Source organism: Eriocheir sinensis, chromosome 33, assembly GCF_024679095.1.
Source record: "Eriocheir sinensis breed Jianghai 21 chromosome 33, ASM2467909v1, whole genome shotgun sequence".
NCBI classification, from domain to species: Eukaryota; Metazoa; Arthropoda; class Malacostraca; order Decapoda; family Varunidae; genus Eriocheir; species Eriocheir sinensis.
Genome location: NC_066541.1, coordinates 2,830,632 through 2,858,341, shown reverse-complemented (window position 1 = coordinate 2,858,341; position 27,710 = coordinate 2,830,632). Strand labels below are relative to the sequence as shown.

General features: G+C 41.1%; 1 protein-coding gene across 2 annotated transcripts; it reads left to right on the top strand.

Moving 5' to 3' along the window:
* Positions 1 to 524: 524 nt before the first annotated feature.
* Positions 525 to 24,907, top strand: LOC127006539 (programmed cell death protein 2-like). 2 transcript variants are annotated; one of them, XM_050876505.1, is made up of 9 exons: positions 525 to 732; positions 6,172 to 6,311; positions 7,376 to 7,499; positions 9,234 to 9,314; positions 15,922 to 16,015; positions 19,258 to 19,431; positions 22,844 to 22,941; positions 23,115 to 23,225; positions 23,498 to 24,907. In XM_050876505.1, the coding sequence occupies exons 1-9, from the start codon at positions 640 to 642 to the stop codon at positions 23,675 to 23,677; spliced, it is 1,095 nt and encodes a 364-aa protein (XP_050732462.1). In that variant the 5' UTR covers positions 525 to 639; the 3' UTR covers positions 23,678 to 24,907. The 2 variants fall into 2 exon arrangements, with proteins under 2 accessions (XP_050732462.1, XP_050732463.1); XM_050876506.1 differs by lacking the exon at positions 525 to 732 and adding an exon at positions 5,740 to 5,791.
* The last annotated feature ends 2,803 nt before the right edge of the window (positions 24,908 to 27,710 follow it).

Sequence of the window (27,710 nt, the reverse complement as noted above, 5' to 3'; positions counted from 1 at the left end):
GTAACAATTAATATTGTATACTCTTTAATGTTTTGCGTTAAAATTAACCACGATTATGAACAACTGCCTCTTCAAACGTCTGATATTTATTGAATATGAGACTGATGGCAATGACATGGTTGCTGAGTTATATACACTACTATGATTAATCAACGTTTGCTGCACGCGGCACAGCAGAGCTGTACGATCATATAACTGATATAACTGTTATTTTTAAGAAGGTGATATATTATAGACCTGCATGAGTACAATTTCACGGTGGTTGGCGCTTGGCCCCTTGTCGCAGTCAGGCACTCATATACGTTTTGTAATTAAGTGTAGGAAAAGAAGAGGGTACAAATACCCCGCTACTTATAATTATTATAGAAACATGACATTCATTAACGCAACACTGCTGAGGAACTCATTCATGTTGCAACAAACTTAATTGTTGACACAAAAAGTATTCTAGATTCTTTACTCAATCTCCTTGTATTGTACCAAGGAATTTCTCTCTCTCTCTCTCTCTCGGACTCTCGAGAAATCTCTAGTCTAGACGTCTGCACGCGCACAGTACGATACGTTTTCCTCGTGCTAAATAAAAACAAACCCACGTGTTGAGTGTTAAAGGGAGGAAGCCCACGAAGAAGAAGTGCAACGATGGCCACTGAAAACGAAGATTTAGTAGTCGAATTAGGTTTCATAGAGAAAGCTCCGACATGGAAACTGCAGTCCAAATTCTTCCCAAGCAAGGTAAAGCTGTACCCAGCCGGTGAGGGTGGCGGTGAGGGCAGGCCGCGGGGTGTCCAGGGGCTGCTGGGTTCACTGGGAGGGTGGGTTTACCCCGGAACGTTGATTTGGATTTGTATCCTTTCTAACCTCTTGATCGTTATGTTACATCAAAATCACATCCCAGTCGCTTCAGTGGTGGACACCACGGGGGGGGGAACAAAGTATCCCAGTCCCCCCCTTGACGCCCCGAGGCAGCCGCAAAAAAACTCACTAACTTTTCAAAAATCGCTAGCAGCGATTCTATCAATTTGCGAGGCATATATATGGGGTTTAAAATGCATAGAATTATGAGATCTAACCCATGGTTAGGGTGAGAAGTACCACAGTGAGATGGGCAACTCTCTGGACATTTATCAACACTTGCTGCTTCCAATATTTTTCTTTCATATGATGTTTATTTTTGTACATTTGAGTGTGTAGAGTCCTCATATGTTGTGCAAATGAATACAAACCTTGATTAGCTCAATGCCTATTGTGACAAGATATGTAAACAGGTAGGTCAGGAGGGGGGCAGAGCTCCCCGTTTGGTTACATATAGGCCTGTCTATAAGTTACACTGGGGGATTGAGGAAGGCACATTATTATTCTTAATCTCGACCCACTTGTCATACTCATGGTTATTAGGGAAAAATGCAGCAGGAGTAGGCGTATTATTTTCAAGACATAGATTATGTTTCAAGGGCAAAATATGACTACCTTTTTAGTAGAGAAAGTTTTATCTGCACAAACCAGCAAAAAAACTACTTTTGGGGGTTACTTATGTCAGGAATACTAGAGCTCTCCGTGGCACACTCAGCCCCGACCTTCTGTCCACACCCGTTTTCTCCCGTTCTCTCTCTCTCTCAAGTCATGAGTTATTTTTAAAGTAAACCAAACTTGACTTATAACCTAACCTAACTGCTAATGGGGGGGGGGGGGTCTTTGGTCCCCCTTGACCCCCCACCACCCCTAACCTAACCTAACGTAACCCAACCGCTAATGGGGGGGCTTCACCCCCCCCTCGACCCCCCCAACCTTACATAACATAACTGCTAACGGGGGGGGGGCTTTGCCCCCTCTTGACCACCCCCACCCCCCTAATCTAATATAACCTAATGGGGGCACTTTGCCCCCCTCAACCCCCCCCACCCCCTGTAAGTACGACAATAATTATAAACTATTTCAAAAATACACTTACCGATATCAAACCTTATGCTCCTGCTGCCACCCTACCTTCTTTTGACCTGTACTGGTACATACTGGTTTGCTCAGAAATAAATTCTCCACAAAATAAACAATCATATTCTTCCCATGAAAACATAATCTGTGTATACAAAAGAACATGACACTAAATTTAACGCAATATTTACCTACTTCTGTGTAAGTCAGTCAGAAAAAACGTGCTTCACGCTCCATGTCTCGGCACAGACTGAGTTCAAACTTCAAATGCTCCCTGCTTCCCGTAGCAAGTGAAAAAGGAGCTATATGATTGGCTTTGAGTCTAGATATGTATCTCATTGGCCGAAACAATGAGTCAGTGTTTGTGATTGGCGGTGACAACCACTTGGCCACCAATGCTGCCAGATTGTCGTACTCAGCCTCTTATGTTTGCTGATTTCTGACCCACATAACTGGCACAACAGGAATGAGAGCATACTACTCAGTTGAGTCGCCTTCAGTGTGTGATGAGCCGTGATGCGGGGAGGTGTGGCTGATTGCGTTTCGAATTACGTATATTATTATTCCAATTTGAACATATTTTTTAGACCATTTCTGATACTCAATAGATTAACCTGAATATACTGAGGTATAAACAGTATTGAATATATGTCCCTTGTGCTTCACAGACCACACCTACTCCTCCTGCATATTAACTTGTTATTATTTAATTGCACAACAATTTTTTTTTTATTTATTTATTTATTTTTTACGTCGTGGCCTATTGCGCCGTTAAGCTTCTTCCCGGTGGATCCTGATGATCGATCTAAGGCTTCTTCCCGGTGGGGCCTGATGGTTGGCCCAGCCCGTTCTGGTGCAGGCGAGTGTTTATAGTGGCGCCATCTTGCATTGGCTCATACTGCCCTCCCGGAGCTCATCTTTAATCCTAGAATCTAGAGTCCGGGTTGATAGGTGGTCTTCTGGACAGCATGTGGGTAGTTTTAAGCCACTCGGCGGCGGCTGAAAAATCCCAGCTTGGTGGCACCGGGCGGGAATTGAACTCGCGTCGTCCTGAACGCGGCGCCATCACGCTATCCATTCAGCCCCCGCCACGAAACACTAAAATGAACTGAAAAACTACCAAATGGAAGAAGAAAAAAAATTAATGGCAGCATTAAGTAAAATATTTTTTTCTGATAGATTCTAAAGTGCTAATCATGTCTAATAACTGTTCCCATACATAATAGTTTTTTCTGAAATTTTACCAATTAAGTTTTGATTGGTTATTATTTTAGCAAGGATAGGTTTCTGTTCCAAGCAGCGATAGGTTATTATTTTAGGAATAATGAGTTTCAGTCCTTAACGGTGTTAGGTTGCTGTTTTAATCATGATAGGTTTCTATCTTCAGCGGCGATAGGTTACTATCTGTTGGGTCAAGGGAAGGATCTGCCTCTTTTTATAAATAGCCTGAGGGTCTTGATTTCAATATATATTATGAAGAATATTGCCTTGATCGTCTTACCTTAAAATAAAATGAATTGTTCAATTTTTTCTCGTGTGATTTTTTTGTTTTTAAATTTGGAAGTCTATCTCCTCCATCATTTCTGCACTTTTTTTTGTCTTTTGCACACAAAATACTTTATAACCTTCCTAATGAAGTAAAAAAAAATGTTAAAACTTCTTCATTTAGTCACAAAAAAAAAAATTATGAGAAAAATTGCAGTTCGGACTTTATTATTAATGTATTGTGCAAAATTAAATGATATTGGTAATTTTTTTACTAACTTTGTTCCATAACGTGTTTAATTCTTAACCCAAAAGTTTTATGGCAATCATGCAAAAACTAAAGGAGGAGATGTATTTTATGTATTGTTACCCCTAGTTTTGAGAATATGGCAATTAAAGATTTTTTTTCCATTTTTGTATCATAGCACAATCAAATACAGATATAATGTTCCAGACCTGTTATGGTATGATTCCTTAGGGTTCATTGATCACATATCAATGCAATTATCTAATGATATGACTCGTGGATCCCCCTTTCAAAGGTATTAATTGCTCTAAGGCGAGGGTATCATCAAGTCATTCATTGTTGCCAGGTTTCATCTTCTAAACTCACCTGGTTTATACTCATTGCTTACAGTGTCATCTACTCTTCTTCTCTTTTTGCCTTTGGTTGGAGTTATAGTTCTTTGCTCTCTTCGTTTCAACTCTTTTCTATATTGATATTTGTTCTGAACATGTTTGTAAGTAGATGACATTTGTCATGGCCAAAATTGTGTTCTGTCACTGTCACCTGGGTGGTAAATTTCACTCTAAAGTATTCTGCATACTTGACTTTCACACATTTCAACCATACTATCAAATCCAGTGATTGGTTTGGTGGTTGTAGTGGTGGTGAGGGATCTTGTGGTGGCGAGACACTTCATCTTGAACTTGAAAGTGTTGGCGCTTAGCTGTTCTTTGCGTTTTCCCTTGCATAAGCTGCCATATGGTGGTTCTTCTCTACATGCCGTTTCCGCTTTGACATGATGTCAGTGAAAAGCTTCAGGGCGATAGTAAATGTTTTTATGTCTTAGCAAGAGCTCATGAAGGAATATTGCAGTGTGGTATACAAAGTAGTCTTCCCTCAGGCACCAGTTCATTTGAGTGGGAGGCAGGAAAGCCTCAGTGGGTCATGGAGAGGTTGTCAGATCCACGTGAATGCACTGGTATGTCATTATTTTATCATATTCATTGAAAATAACATAACAAAATGATTCCTGCCACCCGCACTGGAACTGGCTCACTACACCCACTTATTTGGCATTTAAACTTTAAACATTGGGACATTTAGATTTGCATAAAAAAAAATAAAGCTGCCATTTGATAGCTTATGCACAGATGCCAAAGCATTTAACTAATTTTTTTATATTTTTCAAATAATTTCTTAAAATAGGGTGGTGGGGGGGTATTTACCTAGTTGTATTTCCCTAGTTTTGATATACTGGAAGCGAGCTACGCTCATGTGGTCCTGTCTCTGAGTCTCAATGGACCGTATTGGCTATACAGGCAGCACCACATGTGGCCACTCAAGTCCAAGCTGAATTTTCCATAGAGTTCAAGTTATAGACTAGAGTGTGTCCGAGGCTGTCTCAGGGATACACGGCCATGATGCCTCTGTTGCCCCAAGCCGATGATTGCACACGCTTCACTCCTACCGGATTTCAGTTTTTCTCTATGTCAAATAGTAGAGTCAGGAAATCGGGTAGGAGTAAAGTGTGTGCAGTCGTTGGCTTGGAGCGGTGGCGGCACCAAGGCCTTGTATCCTGGAGGCAGCCTTGGACGCACTCTAATACATAACTTGAGTTCTATGGAAAGTACTGCTTTGACAGTTCACTGAGTGGCCACGTGTGGCGCTGCCTGTATAGCCAATACGGTCCATTGGTCAAACTTCACTTTAAACTCTTTTTTTTGTTTCTGGATTGAACAACATCTTTGTCTAGAGTCTCTAGACTGTTCCACTGGACAAAGATGTTGTTCAGTCCATATCTGTGGCAGGGTCTGAGCCCAGTGGGGTGCCTTGTTCTGCCATTTTGAAACAGGGAAAATTTTGGAGTTTAACTGAGATTGCTTTATTTTAAGCATTTTAAACTCCTTCACTAGGTTCTACAAATTATTAATGTCTTCAACGATTACAAATCATTAATGTCTTCAACGATTTTTTAAAAATTTCCAGATTTTCAATCACAACTTTATCATTAGTTATTTGTTGCTATGAATATGATGACCACTCTGATACCAATAGTAATAATGGTTCTTGTGACTAAATCGGCAGATTAGAGAGCATTAGTGTGAGACAGAACCTTCCACTTGACTCTGTAGTAGCAGCACTAGCTTGCAGGTAAATGGATGTCTGGTATGAGTTTGTAATTAAATAGCTTGTGCAGAATTTGGGAATAAAATTTCAGAATTGTGGGCATTGGATATTGAAACAACTTGAAGGGGTAGGTAACCTTGTTGCATAATGTTGAATAAAGACTGGTCACACAATGGGGGTTCCCTATGTGCCACTGTAGCTATTCACTTTACAGATCTAGAAATGATCTGCATGAATCTATGGCAAATCTGTGCAGCATTTATGTTTGAGCTGGGATGGTTATAAGAAAAGTATTTCTTAATGAATGATTAGGATTAGAGAAAACATTGATCCAACATAGTGGTTGTGCTCAGAAGTGAGAAGTCCCAAAATTTTATTCTAAATGTACCCTTTCTCTGCAATAGGTTGGAGGGCGCCCATCCTGGCTTGCCCTTAAGGGTCTCCCGAGCCCTGAGGAGCTCTCCTGCCACCACTGTAAGAAGCCACTCATCTTCCTCTGCCAAGTTTATGCTCCATTCCATGACAAAGAAAACTGTTTTCACAGGTTAGTCAAAAAGAAACTGCATTTATTGTTTTCATTTGTTCTTGCACAAGTAATGTAATCTTTTATTATACTCAACCTTTTATGTTGGTATTATTTGCATTAATGGATAATGAGAGGCGGCACTGTCACGCTAACCCCTATATATATTGTGACATCATTGATGTCTTTGGAAAGCCCACTGGTGATGGCGAGGAGGGCCGCTGGTTTGAGGAGGGCCACCTGGCCCTCGCGAGGGTGAAGAGAGGCAGCCACGAGGCACGGTGCCGGCAGCGAATCATACGGCCAACAGTTTGCAGGCCCAGTCTGTTGTGCATCTGGAGATTGGTTGCGAGGAGATAGCTTGAATAGGCTATGGGCTGTGATGTGGTGTGGTTGGTGTTTTGTGTACGTGTGGGGGGTGGTAGCCCAGGGATAAGTCGGGAACTTGAGGGAATCCCTGCGTTGAATTGGCAACTCATCTATGGAGTGGAAGTGAGACAAGGGACGCGCGCTTGCCTTGCCGTGCTGCACACACAGAGACACTCGCCTGACCGCTCAGAGACAGGACCTTTGCTCCGAGAGTTAGCCTTATTTAGTATTGTTGTTCAAGTGGTGTGCGGGAAGAACTGAGCTCAGCTGTGTGGCCGCAGCGCTGTGTGAGTCCAGTTGTGTGAGACATCTGGTGGCCACTCCATAAAATATCGCGAATAAGTGAAAAAACGTGTAAATTAAACATTTATTTGGATTTTGGACCCTGCATTATTTAAAAAACGCGTAAACCAAACTCGCGTAAACCGAGAGTTACCTGTATTGTTGTTCAAGTGGCGCGTGGGAAGAACTGAGTTCAGCTGTGTGGCCGTGGCGCCGTGTGAGTCCAGTTGCATGAGACATCTGGTGGCCACTCCATAAAATATTGCGTATAAGTGAAAAAAACGTGTAAATTAAACATTTATTTGGATTTTGGACCCCGCGTTATTTCAAAAACACGTAAACCAAACTTGCGTAAATCGAGAGTTACCTGTACTAGATAGATAGATTATTAGATAGATAGATAGATAGATATTATATACATTGTATATTTTCAGAACGATGTTTGTGTTCGTGTGCCGTGACCCTGACTGTTGCCGGGACAATGATGCCTCCAACATTCGTGTATTTCGCTCACAGTTGCCAAGGGAAAATGAATTCTACCCCCATGAACCTTCCAAGGTGAGTAAACAAAAGCACAGCATGAAGTCAGAATAGTGGAGACAAAGGTCACATATATACAGTAGACCTTTTTAATGCAAGATAAGCAGTGAAGACATTCATGCTAAATGGAGATGTTATTTCAGTGGGATTTATTGAATTGGGACTGTTGTGAATTTTTTTTATTTTTATTTTTTTTATTTTTTTATTTTTTATTTTTTTAGAAGAGTCATATCAAGGGCAAAATATGCCACTATAGTTCAACTCCTGCAAGCAAGCCAAAAGAGAATGCCAGTCAGTGTCTAGATATTCTTGAAAGTGTTCATGTCAGAATCATAGAATGGAGGTGATACAAACAAAGGTTCCATAGTTTACCAGTGATTATGATTAATTCTCACTTAACCTATTTGTGGTTACTTATGTTACATTGTGTGTACTCCCCCTGGTCACGAAAAATGGAAAACAAAATTTTTGGCCTAATGAACCCAAAAATATCTCCACATAAAGAAAATAACATGGAAATTTCCTCCTTACCTTTAGAAATGTCAAAACCGTAAAATAACAATAAACACATGAAATCCTATTAAAATAAAATTCAAAATAATATTATGTATACTACTACATATATCATAAAAAAAAATAAAAAATTGTTCTGAGCTTAAAGGGAGGCAGGTATAGAGGATGACATAATATGTGTTAACATGGTGCAGTCGCTCCTTGGGGGACAGATTCAGAAAGCACTTACATCGATGTAACTCCGAGATACATCCCTCCACACTTCCATCAGGATTCAGAAAACAGAAAAAGGATGTAACTCAGTTGTAAGATACGCCAGCCTCAGAGGAGGTGTAACTCTTGCATCCTTTCTTTAATTTTCAATGAAATGCTTTATATGTAATGTTTCCCGATAAGGAAATAAGAGTTTATGAGTCAATAAAGCAAAATCCTTCCTTAAAAGCGATATGCTACAGCGGGGATGGAATATATGTTGTAGAGTTCACTATAGCCGTCAGCCGTCAGGTCCACCAATGGCTGAAGAAGAGGAAGACTGGTGTTCTTCTTTTTCTTCTTTTGATCTGTACCGCTTTGAATTGCTTCTTAGGTCCTTCTTGGTTATTTAGACTCAAATACTTAACTCTACACAGATTGCACCATGTTAACACGCCACCCACACCTTAGTCCACGCTTGTCTCTCGAGGAACGTACTATATTGTCCATTGCTGCTTTGATTCTGGTGTTTGTTTTGTTCCAAGATGCCTCCCAAACAAGAAAATCGTAAACGTGTGAATCTACCTGTGATGCAGAAACTTGATTTGATAAAGAAACCAGAACGTGGGTTGAGTGTAGCAAGCTTGTGTGATGAGTACGGTATTAAGAAACAAACAGTTTCCGATATTCGTAAGAGTAAAGAGAAGCTGCAGCAGTATGCAGCGAGTTATTGTGTCGATGCGTCCTCTAGAGAAAATGAAAAAGTAGTCGCAAGAAAACACATGAAAAATAGTAAAGATAATTTTTAAAGTAATTTTTTGTATACTGGTATTTATCGTATGTAAGTATTTTCAAGCAACGGACTTTTTCAAGCATCAGACCACCCTTCCCCCCTTTTAATCCGTTAAATCGAGGGCCGAGTGTAATTAGAAAAATAGAGATAAAGATACCAACTTTCTTACTATAATCAGAAAAATAGAGATAGAGATACCAACTTTCTTACTATAATTAGAAAAACAGAGATAAAGATACCAACTTTCTTTCCAGGAGGTGGAAACTGGAGCAGAGAGTCCTGGCGCAGGGAATTTCAACTATCTATGCCGTGTCTGTGGTGCCCTTGGACCAAAGGTGAGATTTTTTGTCACAATACTGATGATGAGATTGTACAGAATGACTTATAGATCCTCTACCAGAACATTTTGCCAAGGATCTAGCAGAATGGACAGCTGGAAGTGATACAAGGCTAACACATGAAAGCATTCATGAAGCCATGAAAACTAGTATTAGGAAGTAATAAAATTGTGATAAATTTACGAGTCAACCATTGATTTTTTTTGTCAAATCTTTTTTATTGAGCTTCCAGCTTTGATTAATCTGAACTTTCAATTCAAATCAAAGGTGAACAGATGAGTTTTAACAGTAAAGTGAAGAGTACCAATTTAATTTTTAAAGCAGTGGTACTTAACCCTTTCAATATGGTGACGCAGACGTCGGCGTCACAGTATGGAAAGGGTTAAGAGGAAATGGAAGAGGATTAATCTTCTTCTAAAACTCTTAATCCTATTCCATTTCCTCTTCAGAGGTTTAGAATAGGATTACGAGGAAATGGAAGAGGATTAAGAGGTTTAGAAGAGGGTTAACCCTTTCCATGCGGTGACGCCGACGTTGGCGTCACCGTACTGAAAGGGTTAATCTTTTTACTACTATGCCCCTCTAGGAATGAGTCTTTTCCTCTAGGCCCCCCTAACATGTCCCCTATGAAATTCCCTCCTAGATAGAAAAAATGATAAATTTAAGTAGACCATAAAAAAACTTGTTAGTAAAGGCAATACTTTTAAATGTTTTCATAAACTTCTCAATATTTGCCAATGCTTTTGTTAAGAGAATTAAATAGAGTAAACCCTCGATATAACGGACTAATTGGGGAGGACCGTAGTCCGTTAATGCCGAAAGTCTGTCATAAGCAGCGAAAAAAAAAATAATAATAATAATACCGACGAACCTCATAAACGTAGGTATTTATATATATTTTTTTTATTGTGTATGTTGTGTGCACGTTGTCTATATAACCGCACAGCACACTTGGCGTCACTGAGGCTGCGAGGTTGGCAGTGGGGCCATGCGTGAGGGCCATATTGTGACGGGTATGGGTAAAATTTTACAAGTGCGCCAATCCCACACTGGCAGACAAAACTTTTTTTTTTTGGTAGGTTTTGGTGTCATGAAATAATCTGTTAACTGTTTCTGTCACAAATCATTAAATGATTGACTTTTCAATGCCTGATTTACACCTGCTGCAGCCGCGAAATAACTCGCAGAGAGAGAGATGCTCAACTTGCTTACAGTTTCTACATTTCACTCACCACTCACAAGATCACAAGTGGACAAACTTGAACAAAACCAGGCAAATTGATGCTTTTCCTGGTGTGTATTCCCCCAGCGTGTATGCGTGGTGGACAGCAGAGTGACATTACTGCAAGGAGGTATTTCTCGCAACACCGGCCTGCGAATTGGACCATGCACGCCGCCTCATGTCCTGTCCCATGCTGCGTATTTCCGTGCCCCACACTGCGTGTTAAATAAATTTACTAACCAAACCTAACCTAACCTAACCTACCTAACTGGGGGCTTACGGTCGTAGTATTAATCTCCCCATTCCCGTTTTCTTCCCTTCCCTTTCCCTTGGCTGTGAACTGCAGTTTTAAGCATCCCCGGGGGATTGGGATTTGATTAACACTACCTCGAGAGAGAGCGGATGGGGTCGAATAAGTGTTGACTTTGCGGGGTGAGAGGCAGGACATCTTTGGCCTCCCCTTCCTATATTTCATGAATAAATAGTGTTCTATTTGTTATTATAGAAGGAAATATATTGAAAAGTCTCAGAATATTTTTATGACTGATATTAGGGTGATGTGGGGGAATACAGGTAACTCGATTTACACGAGTATTGTGTCCTTGAAGAGGTCGTGTAAATCAAAAACAATGTAGATCAAACAAGAGGTAGGTTTCTATTGAAAAATAAATATTCACTTCATTCAGTGGAGAGAGAGAGAGAGAGAGAGAGAGAGAGAGAGAGAGAGAGAGAGAGAGAGAGAGAGAGAGAGAGAGAGAGAGAGAGAATATCCATATCACCAAGATATCCACTCAGTCTCAGCCTCACTCGTGTGAGGAAGAAATAGGGACACCATGAGCGACTGGCTAGTATTGGTACCGGTTCCGAGCAGTCTGATACCGGTACCGTTCCGTATAGCTGGTACAGGTAACTCGATTTACGCGAGTTTGGTTTACGCATTTTTTAAATAACGCGGGGTCCAAAATCCAAATAAATGTTTAATATACATGTTTTTTCACTTATACGCGATATTTTATGGAGTGGCCACCAGATGTCTCACGCAACTGGACTCACACGGTGCCGCGGCCACACAGCTGAGCTCAGTTCTTCCCGCACGCCACTTGAACAACAATACAGTACCCACACTGCTACGCTACTCAGCAATAGGGGTGGGCAGGTACCGGTACCAGTACAGGTACTAACGGTACCAGCTATATGGTATGGTACCGGTACCAGTACCGGTACTAACAGTACCAGCTATACGGTACGGTACTGGAACCAGACTGCTCGGAACCGGTACCAATACTAGCCAGTCGCTCATGGTGTCCCTCATTTCTTTCTCACACGAGTGAGGCTGAGACTGAGTGCCTGAGTGGATATCTCGGTGATATGGATATTCTCTCTCTCTCTCTCTCTCTCTCTCTCTCTCTCTCCACTGAATGAAGTGAATATTTATTTTTCGATAGAAACCTACCTCTTGTTTGATTTACATTGTTTTTGATTTACGCAACCTCTTCAAGGACACAATACTCGCGTAAATCGAGAGTTACCTGTACCGTTAGTACCGGTACTGTATTATTGTTTAAGTGGCACGTGGGAAGAACTGAGCTCAGCTGTGTGGCCGCGGCGCCGTGTGAGTCCAGTTGCGTGAGACATCTGGTGGCCACTCCATAAAATATCGCATATAAGTGAAAAAAAAAAAGTGAAAATTAAGCATTTATTTGGATTTTGGACCCCACGTTATTTAAAAAACGCGTAAACCAAACTCGCGTAAATCGAGAGTTACCTGTACCGTACAAGGGGGTGGACATTATAATTGCCGTTAAAAAGAGAGAACTTATAGCAGTGCAGCACTAGCAACACTGTGAGTGGACATGATGACGATGAACAAGATGGCTGCTTTTGTTTACCGTGGCACACCGCTTGTGAATAGGAGGGAAGATTTTATTTTTTTGCGACACTCGCTGTAACTTTAGGCATTCATATCACAGTGTTCTGTCATATTGAATGGGGCGTAATCCTGTTGGTTAGGTATTGAATATGAAATATTAGGCACATTTACGTGATACTTGACGATATACTTAACTTTTATCCAACTTGGTTGCTGTGATACTGGTTGGAGGATAACACGTGTACGAGGGGCCTTACTGTACAATGTAGTGAGGGGGGTTAGCATACGCAAATTTCTTACATATTTTATTTTTACGTACAAACAAGATGAAACCCTAGCTGCAAAATAGTTTAGATGTACTTAATAGGAAGAAAAATAAGTATCAGGTGTATAATAATTGGCAAAAATTAGTTACATGGTTGAAATGGTAGGAGAAAACAAATATTTTATGAATGCAATTGAAATGTAATACTATACATGTAATGATATTTAGTGAATATTTGTAGTATTGTACATGTGCTGTGAAGTTTATAAACTTTGCAACATAGTTAAGCTAAGTCATCCTCTGTCCTCATTTAACATGAAATGAGGCAGTGTTAGAAAATAGTTAGAATTAGGTATATTTTTGCACTGTTTGGATAATAGAACAATATAAGATGCATGTTTGCTTTACTTTACACAGCGATTTCTTATATATAGTATGTTTGATTGGTATTGCAGGGGTGAAAATGACATGTAATAAGGATGGCCAAGAAAAGGCAGTCATGCCTCAAAACATATTATTTTACTGTTGTTTTTCATTAATAGAACACTTCATATAATGTGTTCATTTAATTTACGACATAAATATCTCATTTATTATAATTTGAAATTAATTATGGGGGATGAAAGTATCATGTACGAATCACCCCTTATAGCATACACAAATCATCCTCGCTATGGGGGGTGATTCATACAAAATGAAGGTTTTTGTTGAAAGGCCCCAAAAAGGTACTTAGTTGCCTCATTCAAAATTGAGCTGTGTGTCGAAGATAGCCCAGTCCCTGAGGGATGTTTCTGGCCCACAGTCTTACCTTCAAAATTTAAAGTGGATTTTTCAATAATATTTTTCCACTAATAGTACGGTATACCCCTACATCACAAACTTTGCTGAAGTTAATATATTCTTTTTAGTTTGTAAAGACTGGTGTTTCCATTTGATTGTAAACATACAGTTATTCCTGAAGATTCCTTTATAATTGTCCCCAAGAATGGCAAAAGACGGCAGATTGATGACTAAATATGGCATTATTAAGGCAATACTTAACATTCCATAAAAAAGGCCATTTCTTGGCGACCACCTTGATTTAAGATGAAAATGCCATAAATGACATGACCTGGCAACCCCTCTGTGGCTGCCCCAGGTGTGTGACTAGTCATGGATATCAACCTGTCTCATAAATTAACTTACCCGCATTACTTGTTATTTACCTGTAGATCAACTACGCTATTGTTTTGTTTTATGATATATAATGTATATGAATACAATGGTGTGTGAAAAATGCATTATTTATTTCGTTTTCTGTAATTATTGGTTTGAAAGTGCTGCCAACATTATTATGACATGCAGATTGGTCTTGTCTGGACCACATATTTGTCACAGGGACGGGAAGGGGATGGGGCGGCTTATACATACCCCAGACCTGCGTATGGAGATGGGGACAGAAAGGGAATGGGGAAGTCTAATACTACGGCCGTTAGACCCCCTTGACCCCCTTAATTTATGTCAGTATCGACACTCACAAACACTTGGCTATTTTCCATTTTCGTCCTGGATTGATGCTTAAGACTTTCTTGTGGTATAAATACGTTCTTCATTTGAATGGAGACCACGAAGAGGGAAATATTTCATCAGGTGAGCTGAAAAGACTACGGTAATCGAAGGATGGGGCAGCAGATAAAGGGAGGAGGGTCAGGTGGCTAGCAGAAGCTGTTGTAGTTACCGGAGGTGGGTGGTTCAAAACTATTCTTAGTCGGTCCCTGTGGATTTCTGACCCTCTGACCTTGTCTGTTATATCCAAAATCCGTTAAAAGCGGGTCCGTTATATCGAGGGTTTACTGTACTTTAATTAGAAAAATATGCCCTTCAGGTAAGGAACACTGATTTTGGGGAGGCGGTGGCTGAGTGGATAGTGTGACGGCTCCGTGTCCAGGGTGACACGGGTTCGCGCCCTGCCCGGTGCCACAAACTGGGATTTCTCAGTCACCGCCGAGTAGCCTAAGATTACCTACATGCTGTCCAGAAGACCACCCATCAACCCGGACGCTAGATTCTAGGATAAAAAATGAGCTCCGGGGGGCAGCATGAGTCAATGCAAGATGGCGCACTATAAACACTTGCCTGCGTCACAACGGGCTGAGTCCGATCATCAGACCCTACCAGAAAGCCTACTGCGCCATAGGCATAAAAAAAGAACATTTACTTGAATACCTCTCAGATTTAATTTATACAAGAATAATGGGGGGCTGTGTGGTTACGGCTTACGGCTGCCTTTTGATGAAATAGTGCCGCTCTTTTGTAACTAGCAGGGCTGTATGGAGTCAGCTGCCAATCTCTTGGAGGATTCTTTAATCAGCCTTCAATAATAAGGCCTATGACATTACTTGGCTTAGTTGGGGTGTAAGAGCATTGTCTCATCTCTATGATTAACGGGTGACTGCATCATCTTTCTCCTCCTCATGATCAGTTCATGGTGCCTCAAGTTGTATGGGAATGTATCTTAGCAAGCATCAAGGCTCGCTGACACAGATTGGTTCCTTAACCCTTTCATTGCGCGTGGTGCGGGATGCAACTATCTCCACAGGCACAGTCAGGCAGCCCAATGGGGGGTCTCTTTTAACCCCTGTATCTCACAAACTATTCATGACAGCTAAAAACCAAAAACACCATTGGAACAAGGAGGCCCAGATCTATAGGAGTCTGTTATGTATGCCTCTCCTGCGAACGTACATGCACGTTCAGGGAGTGTTGAATGTGAACTCTTACATCAGTGCGTGCACGATGATCAGCCATTTTGAGGCAGCTGCGGACATCTCAGTCATCTCTCCTTAAGGTTCTGGCAAGGTTGTATTGCCAACTGCAATATTTACAACTATTTGGTGAAAGAATCAGTCAGGTGATAGGTGAAACTATGCAAAAATGCCGCTTTATTGGACAAGAACATCCACCAGTTACTTGTCCGTAGATTTTCCACGCTGGGCTGATATGATTTTCCACCAAATTCAGTGGAGAACCCACTCATTGGCAATCCTGTGCTGTGAGAAATAGTGTTGGACACTCTCATACGCGGGAGATTTGAGTTCGGCTGGAGCTCGCAGTGAGCGTTTAGCACCACCAGCAAATGCGCTACCGCCCGCTGCGAGCGTTTAGCAATGAAAGGGTTAAAACTCTTTTCTACTGATACTTGTATTTTTTCCTTCATGTCTGGGTCAAGGATTAATATTGGGTAATTTTGCAGTTATTTTCCTTCCAGACGTGTGGAGGCTGCAAGGCTGCTCGCTATTGTTCAAAGGAACACCAGGCCCTTGATTGGAAGGGGGGACATAAAACAGAGTGTAAAATCCCAGGTAATGTACTGATTATGTGCTAAATTTTCTCAAAATTGGTGGATAATTATGATAATATATAATTATTGTTTGAGTAATACAGTCAAACCTCGGTTTACGAGTGCCATAGTTTACGAGTGTTTTGATTTACGAGCAAAAAGATCCCACAAAAAAAAAATGCCTTAGTTTACGAGCAGTGACTCGGTACACAAGCATCCCGTTTGTTCCTCTCTCTCTCTCTCTCTCTCTCTCTCTCTCTCTCTCTCTCTCTCTCTCTCTCTCTCTCTCTCTCTCTCTCTCTCTCTCTCTCTTTTTTTCCCACCCCCCGGGTGGTTACACTGGCTACATGGAGGCTGTTGGGGTCAAGCGCGTACGTCCCTCCGAGGTGACAGTTCTTAAAGGGGAGGGGAGGATGCTGATAGAACGACTATCGGCTGACATCAGCCTAGCCGACCAAGTTGGTCTTTTGACGAGGAGTGGCGTGTCTCTGAACAAGTGGAAGACGTGAGCATGGGTTCCCTTTGTTCGCCGCAAAACGAGAGTGCTCAAAGCGGAAAACAATTAGAATAGAGTCTCAGTTAGGGTTGCCACCTTGAGCTGAAAAATTAAGGAACGCAACATCCCATTCTTCAATAGAGAACGAATGCATATTTTAAGGAATGGGTGGCAACCCAAAAATTTCTCTAGCTTGCCATGACTGACAGCCACTGCCTTCTGCTGGTGAAGGCAGGAGGAAGGGGGAGGAACGTTAAGACATGTATTTTCACATATATATCAGGACAAACCTTGACAAACATAATTTTATGGACTTGTTTTGTGGTTCACCGAAAAATGAGCTCAGTAGTTTTAAAATACTGAATTATATCTGCTGATCTATTCAGACAGCCAAATATGGAACAAATGGCATTCCTTATTTTAAGAAAAGGGTGGCAAGTGTGCAACCCTAAGGCATCATCTGGCGATATCTTGAATAACCCCCCATTCTTGAGACTTTTTCACCTCCCTCCCGTGATCCGACAGAGTGCTCTTTCTTGTCCATGTGAGTGGATGAACCAACACTATTTCTCATTTTGTCACTCATCAAGAACAATACGCATTAATTTAGTCACAGTTACTAGATCTACAGTTCATTAGGAGTATTTCAGTAGCTACTTAGCATTACTGCATGTGATGGAGTTTCTTAAAACGTCCTTTTTCTCTCCAAAATATTGACAAATGGTATCGTTTCACTTTCTTGTTTCTAACGATGACGACGATATTTTCATACTGGAAGGTTCTTACTAGTGATGCTTTAAAATGGTTTGTGGTGCAGCAGTAACACAACAGTAACCTCATGAACTTTGTATCCACCTCCACCTGGCAGGGTTACCCATAGGAAGCTCAGGAAATAGTCATCACCATAGGCATAGACTGGCTGTACCCAGTCCCGCCGCGGCTTGCACGGGACCCCCGATTCTTGCCAAGAATTGGGGGAAATTCTTGAAAATCTGACACGCCAGAACCAGAAATGCAAAGATTTTGCAAGATTCAGGGAAATTCTTGTTCGGTCTAGGGTGATTCTTGACTGCCAGATGATGACTCAAGTCTCGGTCCGCTTTGTAAACTCATAGATATAGCATGCATCCGCTCGTGTCCGATTGCATTTGTGTTTTGATTTGCGATCTTTGTGTTTTCAGCACTAGCATCGGCGGCTTGCATGCCCTCCTGGACTCTACTGACTCCCGTTCACCTTCCATCTTGGACAATACGTTTGCTTAGCTTCTCGTTGGTGGTCAAACGTAGTTCCAGTGCCTTGATAATAGGGAAACTGCAGCTGCTAAACCCCGGTGCGAAATCTGCACCTCCTGCGTAGTTAGCGGTCACGGGAGTCTCCATAACAACTGTAACACATTGATTTGTGTTTTATATTAGTCACCTCTCAATTAACGCGAGGGTTACGTTCCTGGAAATGTCGCGTTATTTAAATATAATTTCCCAATAGGAAACAATGGTAATGGGGGGGTTACGTTCCTGGACACTGGGAAAGTCTGCCTATTTTTGAGATTTTGTTACTCTAACCTTAAAAAAAAAAACATTATTAATACATCATTAAAACACACATTCTCATTTTATTTAAATTTGTTCACCTGCGTCGGCCACTGTCCCTCCTCGATTTTGATCTTGATCTTGATGTCACAGGTGGCTTGGGATTTCTCCCCAGCCAGGCCTTTGTATTGGCAGTTCCTGTGAAAGAAAACAAAAACATGCGGAAAGTCTATGTTCTACTCGGGGCAGGGTATCATTCCCTGCATCTTGCATGCCACATGCTCTCCAGGAACTTTTTCACTGCCTCAATCACTTGTCCACTCGTCTCTCCACTCAGCCCCAGCAGCAGCACCATCCACTCCCTTCCAGTCCTCCCATTCACCTCACGTCCCATCTCTCAGAAATATCTGCATCATCTTCATTCTCTCTCTGTCATACTTCTTACATTTACCCCGCGCTTCCGTCACCAGCCGCTCCCTTCACCTCCGCCACTCCGCCTCACTTGCCTCCTTCCTCTTCCTTTGACTACCCATGCTATTGGTGACAAAGATAACTCCTTTAAGTTAAAGTTTTCTATAGAAAGAATTGCTACATTACATTTGTAAGTCAGTGACACAACAAAAACACGTCCTCACACTCACCATCACTTTATTGATGCGTCACTGGTCGTCATCGTCGTCTGCCGCATTTTCACCCCGCTCTCCCTCCTCCCTCCTCCCTCCTCACCCCGTCCTTCCACCTCCTGTGAGGAAGTGGACAGGAGGTGGAAGGACACTTGGGTGCCATAGTAGAGGTCAAAATGCAGTGTACATATTCCAGAGAAACGTTCCACTCACAGTGCCGGCTAGCTTCAGACTGAGACAGCGTCTCCGCGTGGTGACGTCATCGATGAAACTCATCTCCTTTAATATCAACTCGTGTTAAATCAAAAACGCGTTATTTAAACTCTGTGTTAATCGATAGGTGACTGTATTTATCATTGCTATTTGTTAGTAAAATTACTTTAATTCTGTATAAAATAATATGTAAAATGATTTTTATTTAAATATTTTTTTGAGATATGGGACACATTAATGGGATTTACATTAATTGCAATGGGGAAATTCGTCTTGGTTTATGAGTGTTTTGGTGTGCAAGCAAATTTCTGGAACAAATTAAACTCATAAACTGAGGTATGACTGTATCTTCATTTAATGGTCTTAACACCTTCGCTTTTGTAAAGATTCCTTTATTTACAGATGGTGTGAGTAAAACCTGTTCTGAGTTAACTGCCAAGGTCCTATTCCCTGAATATGAAATAGAGTTGGAGCCAGAAGAGCTGGAGGCTGGGAGAGAAAAGAGTGAGGTTGAGGTGATGAAGGAGTATGAGGAGCTGCTGAGATCTGGCCAAGTCACTCACCAAAATGATGATGGTAAATATGAAGCTGCAGTACTAACCTATTGTTGCATCCTTTCTTTTACACACACATAAAAGATACCTTTTTTCCCTATCAAAACTGAGACATTGATTCCACAACATATTTAATCACATTCATATTTATCATGCTGCCACTAACTTTTAATCCTTAAATACAGTTTTCAATGTCATATGGAAGCACATTCTCATTTCTTTGTCTTGTGCTAGGGAGGAGTTTGTACCCCCCTCCCAAACCCCCCATCAAGGCCAAAATCAAATCAAGAAGTAGAGGTTGGGGTCGTGGCACGAGCCTCGACCCCAGTCTGGTTTTGCTGGGGGGTCCAACCATCTGTGGCAGACTTTCCTGATGCATCCACATTGGGTGAGCCTGCCGACAGTGACAGGTGCTGGGCAAAGCCTACAAGGCCCCTGTTTCTTGAGGGAGGAAGGGGCCCCTGGCCTCTCTCTTAGTTTTGGGGGTGGCTGGGGAGGTACAGAAGTAATGCCTGTCTGCAGAACCAGGCCCGGGGTGAACCTTTGGAGGGCTCTGCATGTGGGCTCCTGGAATGTCCTGAGCCTCTCAGAGGATCACCAACTGTCCTATCTATCAGATAAGTTCAGAAAACTGAGGGTGGACATGGTGGGACTCTGAGACGAGTAAGCCTGACAGTGGCGAGATCAGTAGTGGGGGGTAAACATACTACTGGTCCGGCATGAGCAATGGTGCTATAGGCATCTCCAGCCAACTGTAGCCATTTGTGATGAAGGTTACTCTGGTTGATGAGTATATACTGACGAGTGGGGCTGAAGCACACACTGGGCTTCATGTCTCTTGTTGCAGTGCACGCTCCTACCAAGATATGTGAGGCTGAAGAGAAGGAGGTGTTTTGCTCCAAACTTGACTATGTATTAGACTAGTGCCCCCCCCCTCCCCCTGGGACACACTCATTAAATTGGGCATCTTCAATGCTGCTACTGGCATTGGCAGGGTTAGGTATGAGCTCTGTGTTGGCCTCCATGGTTCTGGTGCCAGGAACAACAACAGATCTCTCATCCTAAATTTTGCAAGATCCAGGAGGTTGAAAATTGCAGGTTCTTGGTACCAGAGATCAGAGCTGCACCACTGGACTTGGTATAGTAGTGCCGAGGGATAACTCAGGATATTGGCCACATCATCGTAAGTACCTGTTGGAGGATCCTTCAGAACTGCAGGGTTTTCCAGAGTGTTGAGTTTGGAACTGATCATAGGCTTGTTGTTGCAACACTCAAGCATCATGTCAGGTCAAGAACATCAAGTCAGGTCAAGAAGAATCTCGAGAAGCTGAAATACCTGTCATGTGCTCAGGAGTATGCAGTGACAGTCTCCAATTGATTCAATATGCTCACACCCTTGAGGACCCTGTAGAACTGTAGGATACCTAAAAACATGAAACTCTTCAAGCTGCAAAAGGAGTGCATTTGAGAGTACCCAAGATCTAGGAGTGGATTTGCCTCGGCCGAGACGTTAGAGAATATTGAGGAGAGTTGCACTGCCAGACTTGCTGGGGATTGAGGCCAATATAGGGCTCTGTCATGTATGAGAGCTTTCCTGAGGAGAGACAAGGAAAAATATGTCCTGGGTCTCACTGAGGAAATTGAGGGGCAATTAAATGCGATTGAACTCTGGTGTGTTTACTGAGCCCTGAAGAAGCTTCGCTCTGAGCGTCCCTCTCTGGTGAGTTCTGTCCAAACAACAGATGCCTACCTCATGAGAGACATGGATGAGTAGAGGGTATTGTTGGGCTGAGTCTTTGGGCAGTTATACATGGCGAACCCTTTGAATGGGTAGCTCCTAGTTGTTGGGTTGCAGGTGGCAGATGTTGATCCACCATCAACAAAAGCCCACCCTCTCTTGACAAGGTCAGAGAGGCAGTTGCAAAGCATAGAACATTGAGATCTTGGAAAATTTCACATACCTTGGTAGCGTAGTTCAGAACAGAAAGTGGGTCTCGCCGGGAAGTCTTACAGTGGATTGGCCTGGCCCACGGTGTTATGGATTCGCATTAGTATAAGGCATTGTCGATACTTGTGTAGAAGGTCAAAGATCTGGCCCTTAAAGTTGCTTGTTTTCCATATTACTCTATGGTTGTAAGACATGGACACTAAATAGTGACTTGAAGAGGCAGATTGATGCCTTTGGTAATTAGTGTCTAAGCAAATCATGAGACATTGTGGAATGACTTTGTGTTAAACCGGCGACTGCTCCCTGAGACTGATTCGACTTATATTACTTACATAATCAATCAGTGCCAACTTCAGTTATATGGGCATGTGGCATGCTACCCAGAAGCTGACCTTGCTCATTGGGTTGTTTCTGTAAGAGTGGATGAGGCCAAGGGGACGTCTACAGAGTTTGTGGCTTGAGAAAGTTGATAGATCCTGCCAGGAGGTACTCAGGATGAGAAGGGGGCCTGCATTGAGACTTGTCTGGAGGGACTCCCAGGCTTGGCGTTGTAGGATGTGGGAGGCAACATGCCCCCCAGCGTATACCCCCATTGATTAATTGATATTCCAATATCTCTGTACCCATTGCTGTACCATGTCAGAAATTTCTGTATAAAATTACTTCCTGTTTAATACTTTCAATAGGGAGAAAAATTGCACTTGGGTAATTTGCACATGGGCTATTATTTGAATAAGACAATTATGATTCTAATCCAAGACAGTTGAACCAATAAATGAGATAATTAACTTTTATACCAGCGATTCAAAGCTGGTGTATTGGCTGACGTGTCAGATAAGTGACATCATGTGTTGAAGCTTCAAAGCTTTACTGTAACTCACAACACATATACTTGAGACACAAAGCCAACTTTCTCTACTCAGACTTTGTCCCGTCAACACCTTACAGATGGTGTTACGGGCGGTGTTACCGTCTCACCTTCAACCACCACTTCTTGGACTATTATTTTTTCTTTGTACATATGTACATAAAATAGCAATGCTCAGCGTAGCATAAGCAGATATACGCTTTCCATGGCCGCCAGGCCTCCCGGGAAAACATCATCACTCACCACAGCTGGCCTGCCACATCATTCTACCTTGATCCACTCACCCACTTCAGCTAAGTACACTTAAACCGATTTCCTGTGTGTTACTTGGTCTATCAATGTATTGCCAAGTTTCCTGTAAGTGTTGCAGATCCGTGATATAAGAAAATTAGTTTAATGTGTGGCTGTGTCAGCCCAACCATTCGGACCATGTAAGCTTTGACCTTGGTTGGAGTCGGGGGGTGCCGCATTACATTCTAGGGCAAGTCAATTACCTGTATCCAGTATTCTAGCTCTTAGTCTGTCCAGTGATACCCATTTAATTTTTCACACCATGATTATTTTTGTGTTGTACATTTTAAATCCTGTTTATGTTACTGAGAAATATTTATCTTTCAGACTCTGACACAGAAAATGACCTGATTAATATGGCTGCTAAAGAAACAGATCAGCAGTTCCAGAAGTTCAGGACAAGAATTAAGAATTATCCAGACCAGGTATGTTTATTTTGTTCATGTAATTATGGAAAGTACCCATATTTGACATGGTTATTGACTAAAATCATGTTACACAACAAAAACATGATATAATAATGTGGAATACCTGACAAAATACTACTTGCTGAATGCCCAAGAAACCTCAAGGAGTCTTCTGTGTCTTCCTATATTAGGTTTTACGATATGACCGTGGCAACGAGCCCCTCTGGGTATCCTCCAACAACAAGGTGACACAGGTGCCAGACTGTCCAGGCTGTGGAGCGCCTCGGCAATTTGAGTTCCAGGTAGGGATTGGGGATGGGTAACGATTTGGTGCTTGCCTTGCAACCAAGAGGATATGTGTTCACTCCTAGCTTGTGGTGGCTTCTTGGTAAGAAGTAGCACTTTCTGATAACTAGCAGAGCTATATTGTCTTAGCTACCTGGCTTTGGTCATTATGATCGATCATGGAATACAAACCAACAATTTGTAATTGATTTAAATCACTATTTTCTTAGCCTACAACTTAGCCAGTCTCTGCTTCTTCCTGTAACTGTCGTCGTTCTTGTGAGTTCAGGTGATGCCACAGCTGCTAGTGCATCTGAAGGTGGACAGTGCAGGTCAGAGCATTGACTGGGGCACAGTGCTGGTGTACTCCTGCACCCAGAGCTGCCAGCAAGGCAGTCCCTATACAGAGGAGCTGGCCTTCAAGCAAGACTATGCACCCATAGAGCAGGTGATGAAGAACCAGTCATAAGTTGTACTCATTTTGTTTGTATAATCTGTAATAAAGTGATGCTCCCCAAATTAATGTACATTATTTATTTAATGCTATTTAAGTTGGTATTGTCAGGAATAATAAAAATGAGATATAGTAACATAACTGTCCAGCATCTTTATCATGTATATTTAGGCTACAATAATTTACAACCAGTATATGCTAAAATAATGAAAAGCAATGTGATTTTTATGAGGTGATATGGAATGTTTAGCAAAGAAGTGAAAAATGGGTGCGCACCAATATACTTTACCATCACATAATAGTCTTTGGTTAAGTAATTATATAATTACTTATACATCTCAAGTACTTCAAAAATTTAATAAATAGCATTTTTCCAACACAAGCCTGCAACACATGGGCTAAGGCAGAAAGTTCTTGATGCACTCTGCTCGGCTTGGGCAAGTGTAAAAATAATATATACATCTTTGAAAAATGTGAAGATACAATGATGTGTGTACTCACTTGGCATATACTATCATATGTATATATGTACATTTTTATAAATATTTGTCAATGGACCGTATTGGCTATACAGGCAGCGCCACACGTGGCCAGTCGGTGAACTGTCAAAGCAGTACTTTCCATAGAATTCAAGTTCTGTACTAGAGTGCGTCTAAGGCTGCCTCCAGGATACAGGGCCTTGGTACCGCCACCGCTCCAAGCCAACGACTGCAAACACTTTACTCCTACCCGATTTCCCGACTCTACTATCTGACATGGAGAAAAACTGAAATCGGGTAGGAGTGAGGTGTGTGCAATCATCGGCTTGGAGCAATGGCCGCACCATGGCCGTGTATCACGGAGACAGCCTCAGACGCACTCTAGTCTATAACTTGAACTCTATGGAAAGGACAGCTTAGAGTTGAGTGGCCACATGTGGCGCTGCCTGTATAGCCAATATGATCCATTGGAAATCAGTTTTAAAAACTACAAATCACAAAAGTGAACTGAATGTTGAATATACTGTTTTGCTGGTGTTGCACTTTTGTCCATATCCTAATATGGCCTCTAACTGGCAGGTTAAATTAAGTTAAATGTTCCCATGTAAATAATTAAAGTAACTAATTTTATACAAGAATTATAGATAAAATCAATAATGTCAACATTTCCTCCAAAGGAGTTATATGCAAGACAAAATGAAAAAGGGTGATATCTGAACATGTATGGCTTCAAACTCAAACAAACCAAATAAATAAGAATGACCAACTTTGTAAATAACACAACCTTATAATCTTCTTACACTTATAAAGATGACAGGAAAATACTGGCAAGTAACAGTTCTGTTGGCAGGACTGTAAAATTGTCCAATAAGGACTTTTGATGGACTATCCCCTGACAACTTATGTAAACTGTAGTCACACAGCCACAACCCTACAGTTGTTGATTTGCTTTATCCGAGTTCTCTTGAATTTAAAGATATGCAAGTAGAGAACAAAGGAAGTTTTAAAAAAAGCTTACAAAGATATGAATGACAAGGAGGCAGAACAAGTTTTGTAAAGCAAGTGCCTAATTCTTTTTAAAACTAAGTTTTTTTTAAAGGTAACGTGTCCATGTAAGCTTTTTTTACCTAACTTTGGGGATGGAATTGGTTGTGTTAGAGCAGTGGTTCCCAAACAGGGGGGTCAGCCCCCTGGAGGGGCATGAGCTGGATACAAGGGTGTGTGATTCCATCTGCCCAAAATTGCAATTTTGCGAGAAATAAATACACACACACACACACACATAAAGGAGTAACACTGTGTTTGAATCATCCTCACGTGATACATCTATCTTCCTGAGATTTGACGAAAATTAGTTGCTTCTAAAATATGATTGTGATGATGGTAATAGTCTCTCAAATTTTCGTAGTAAAACCTGGTTTCTAAAGTGATTTTTATTAGCAAATTAGATAAAAATATTGCGACCGTAGGCATCCCTAATACATGACTTTAAATGGCGCACTCAGCTACACCTCAAACTTTAGATGCCCTATATCTCAAAACTTTTTTTTGCCAATTAGAAGGACATAACTCTGTTATGCCTCAACCGATTTGAGTGATCTTTTTTTTTTGTCACAAAAAGGAAACCTTTCTCTATTTTTTATGTGGAGTGAAATAAATATATTTAGTTTCACACATTTTTCATTGTTACTTTCCCCTCAAATTCACATTTTTTTTTTTTTTTTTTTTTTTTTAGTACTTGCAAGTAAAATATTATATAGAGAGATGCAGACTAGTAAGTGAAAAGGAATCCACAATAAATGTTCTACAATAGTTACTCCTTCAAAGAGACAATGAGCAAACCCTTCTCAAAGAACGGCTCAGTGGTATCCGCACGTAAAATGATGTTACAATTTTTGCGTACTTTTGTGCTATTATTTACGTGTTTACGTGTTTTACTCAGGCAGCAGGAATGATATTTCATTACAAAAGGATTGTTGCATAAATAACTAAAGTATGGATTGAATTTTGATGTTCTCAAACAAGGGTAAATTGGGCGACACTCCCTTAACTATGTGTTATATACGTGTGTGTATATATATATATATATATATATATATATATATATATATATATATATATATATATATATATATATATATATATATATATATATATATATATATATAAACAAGGTTGGGGGGGAGCATAAGGATTTCTTAGAAGTCAGAAAGGGGCATCATGTAAAAAAGTTTGAGAACCACTGTGTTTCACAGAATTTAGTCGTGGCATATCACTAACACTGCCCCCAACAACAGTTTACCAAAAACCAACATGGCCAACTAACTTCTGAATTTGAAAATGGGTCTAAAAAAGCCAACATGGCCACATTACTGTTAATAGAAGTCAATATAACATTTGAAAAATTGGGCGAATGTCTTGAAAGATGTCATGTTCTGGCCACCAGATGCTGACATATTGAAGTTGTAGGTAAATGAGTGGCCTCGTCACCTTAGATGGGCTGACAGGGCCGATGTTAGGCGTGGACCTTCTATGCTTCCCTGAATCTTTTAAGAAATGAATTTGCAGTTGTTTATACTTTGGTTCCTTTTAATTGCCCTCAGGTGGCAAAAAAATCAGGGACAGTCTAAATAATAAAAATTCTGGGGAAGCATACCCTCACACCCACCAAGAACTTACACGCTCGTCGATTGTGATTCTACAGAACTGGGCTGTCTCCTATGTCCTGAATGCCTAGCAATGACCCTGCACTTAGCATTGCTGTTTCTCTTCAGAAGCATGTAAATATTTTCAATGAAGCTCATTTAACTGCATAGTAAATAATTTGTTACTTAACACATATCCCTCTCATCAGACAAGGAAAAAATTCCAAAGAATATATTAATGAACTCCAAAATTGTTGATATCCTAATTCAGTACAGACATAGACATTTTTTTTGTTCAGATAAAATCACATTTGCTTGTAATGTGTGAATGAATCTTAATATTTAAGAAACTTAGACATCTACATTCTGTTTTCCATGCAAACACATTCTGGAATGTTCCATAAACTCAAACTACACCAAATCTCATCTGTATATCTTAATGATAAAGACACAACCATTAGCAAGCCCCCTCTAGAGCCACAGCATATGATAAAACAGTGTAACAAACATGGAGAACCATAGTTTGTGCAAGAGTCAATCATTCCACCACTTACTGAATACTAATTACCGTAGTACATCCTCCCTTCACTCCCCTCCGTTGGCAGCAAACATCTAAGACGAATCTTATAATATTCAGAATATGGTGAGGAGCAAATGCTATCTTATAATAAATACAATTCCAACTATTTATGTAATAATAATAAACTGGCATATTCTAAAAGCATTTATATAAAATTGGTATCAAGATGGAAATTTTGCTTTACTTGCTGAAAAGCTGAACTCATCCAATCCCCATTCATAGGCTATGCATTCAGCAACTACTGTGGCCCAAGCCATTAGAGGAAGGTGGCTAAATTGTCAGAACATACATGACTATCATATCCTGATCACAACTTAACTGGACTCAGCTTATCTAATTCTTTT

Coding starts and splice junctions, on each gene's coding strand:
- LOC127006539 (XM_050876505.1), top strand. CDS start 640: ATGGCCACTGAAAACGAAGATTTAGTAGTCGAATTAGGTTTCATAGAG. Junction 7,500..9,233: donor ACCCCCATGAACCTTCCAAG/GTGAGTAAACAA, acceptor CTTTCTTTCCAG/GAGGTGGAAACTGGAGCAGA. Junction 19,432..22,843: donor CACTCACCAAAATGATGATG/GTAAATATGAAG, acceptor TTTATCTTTCAG/ACTCTGACACAGAAAATGAC.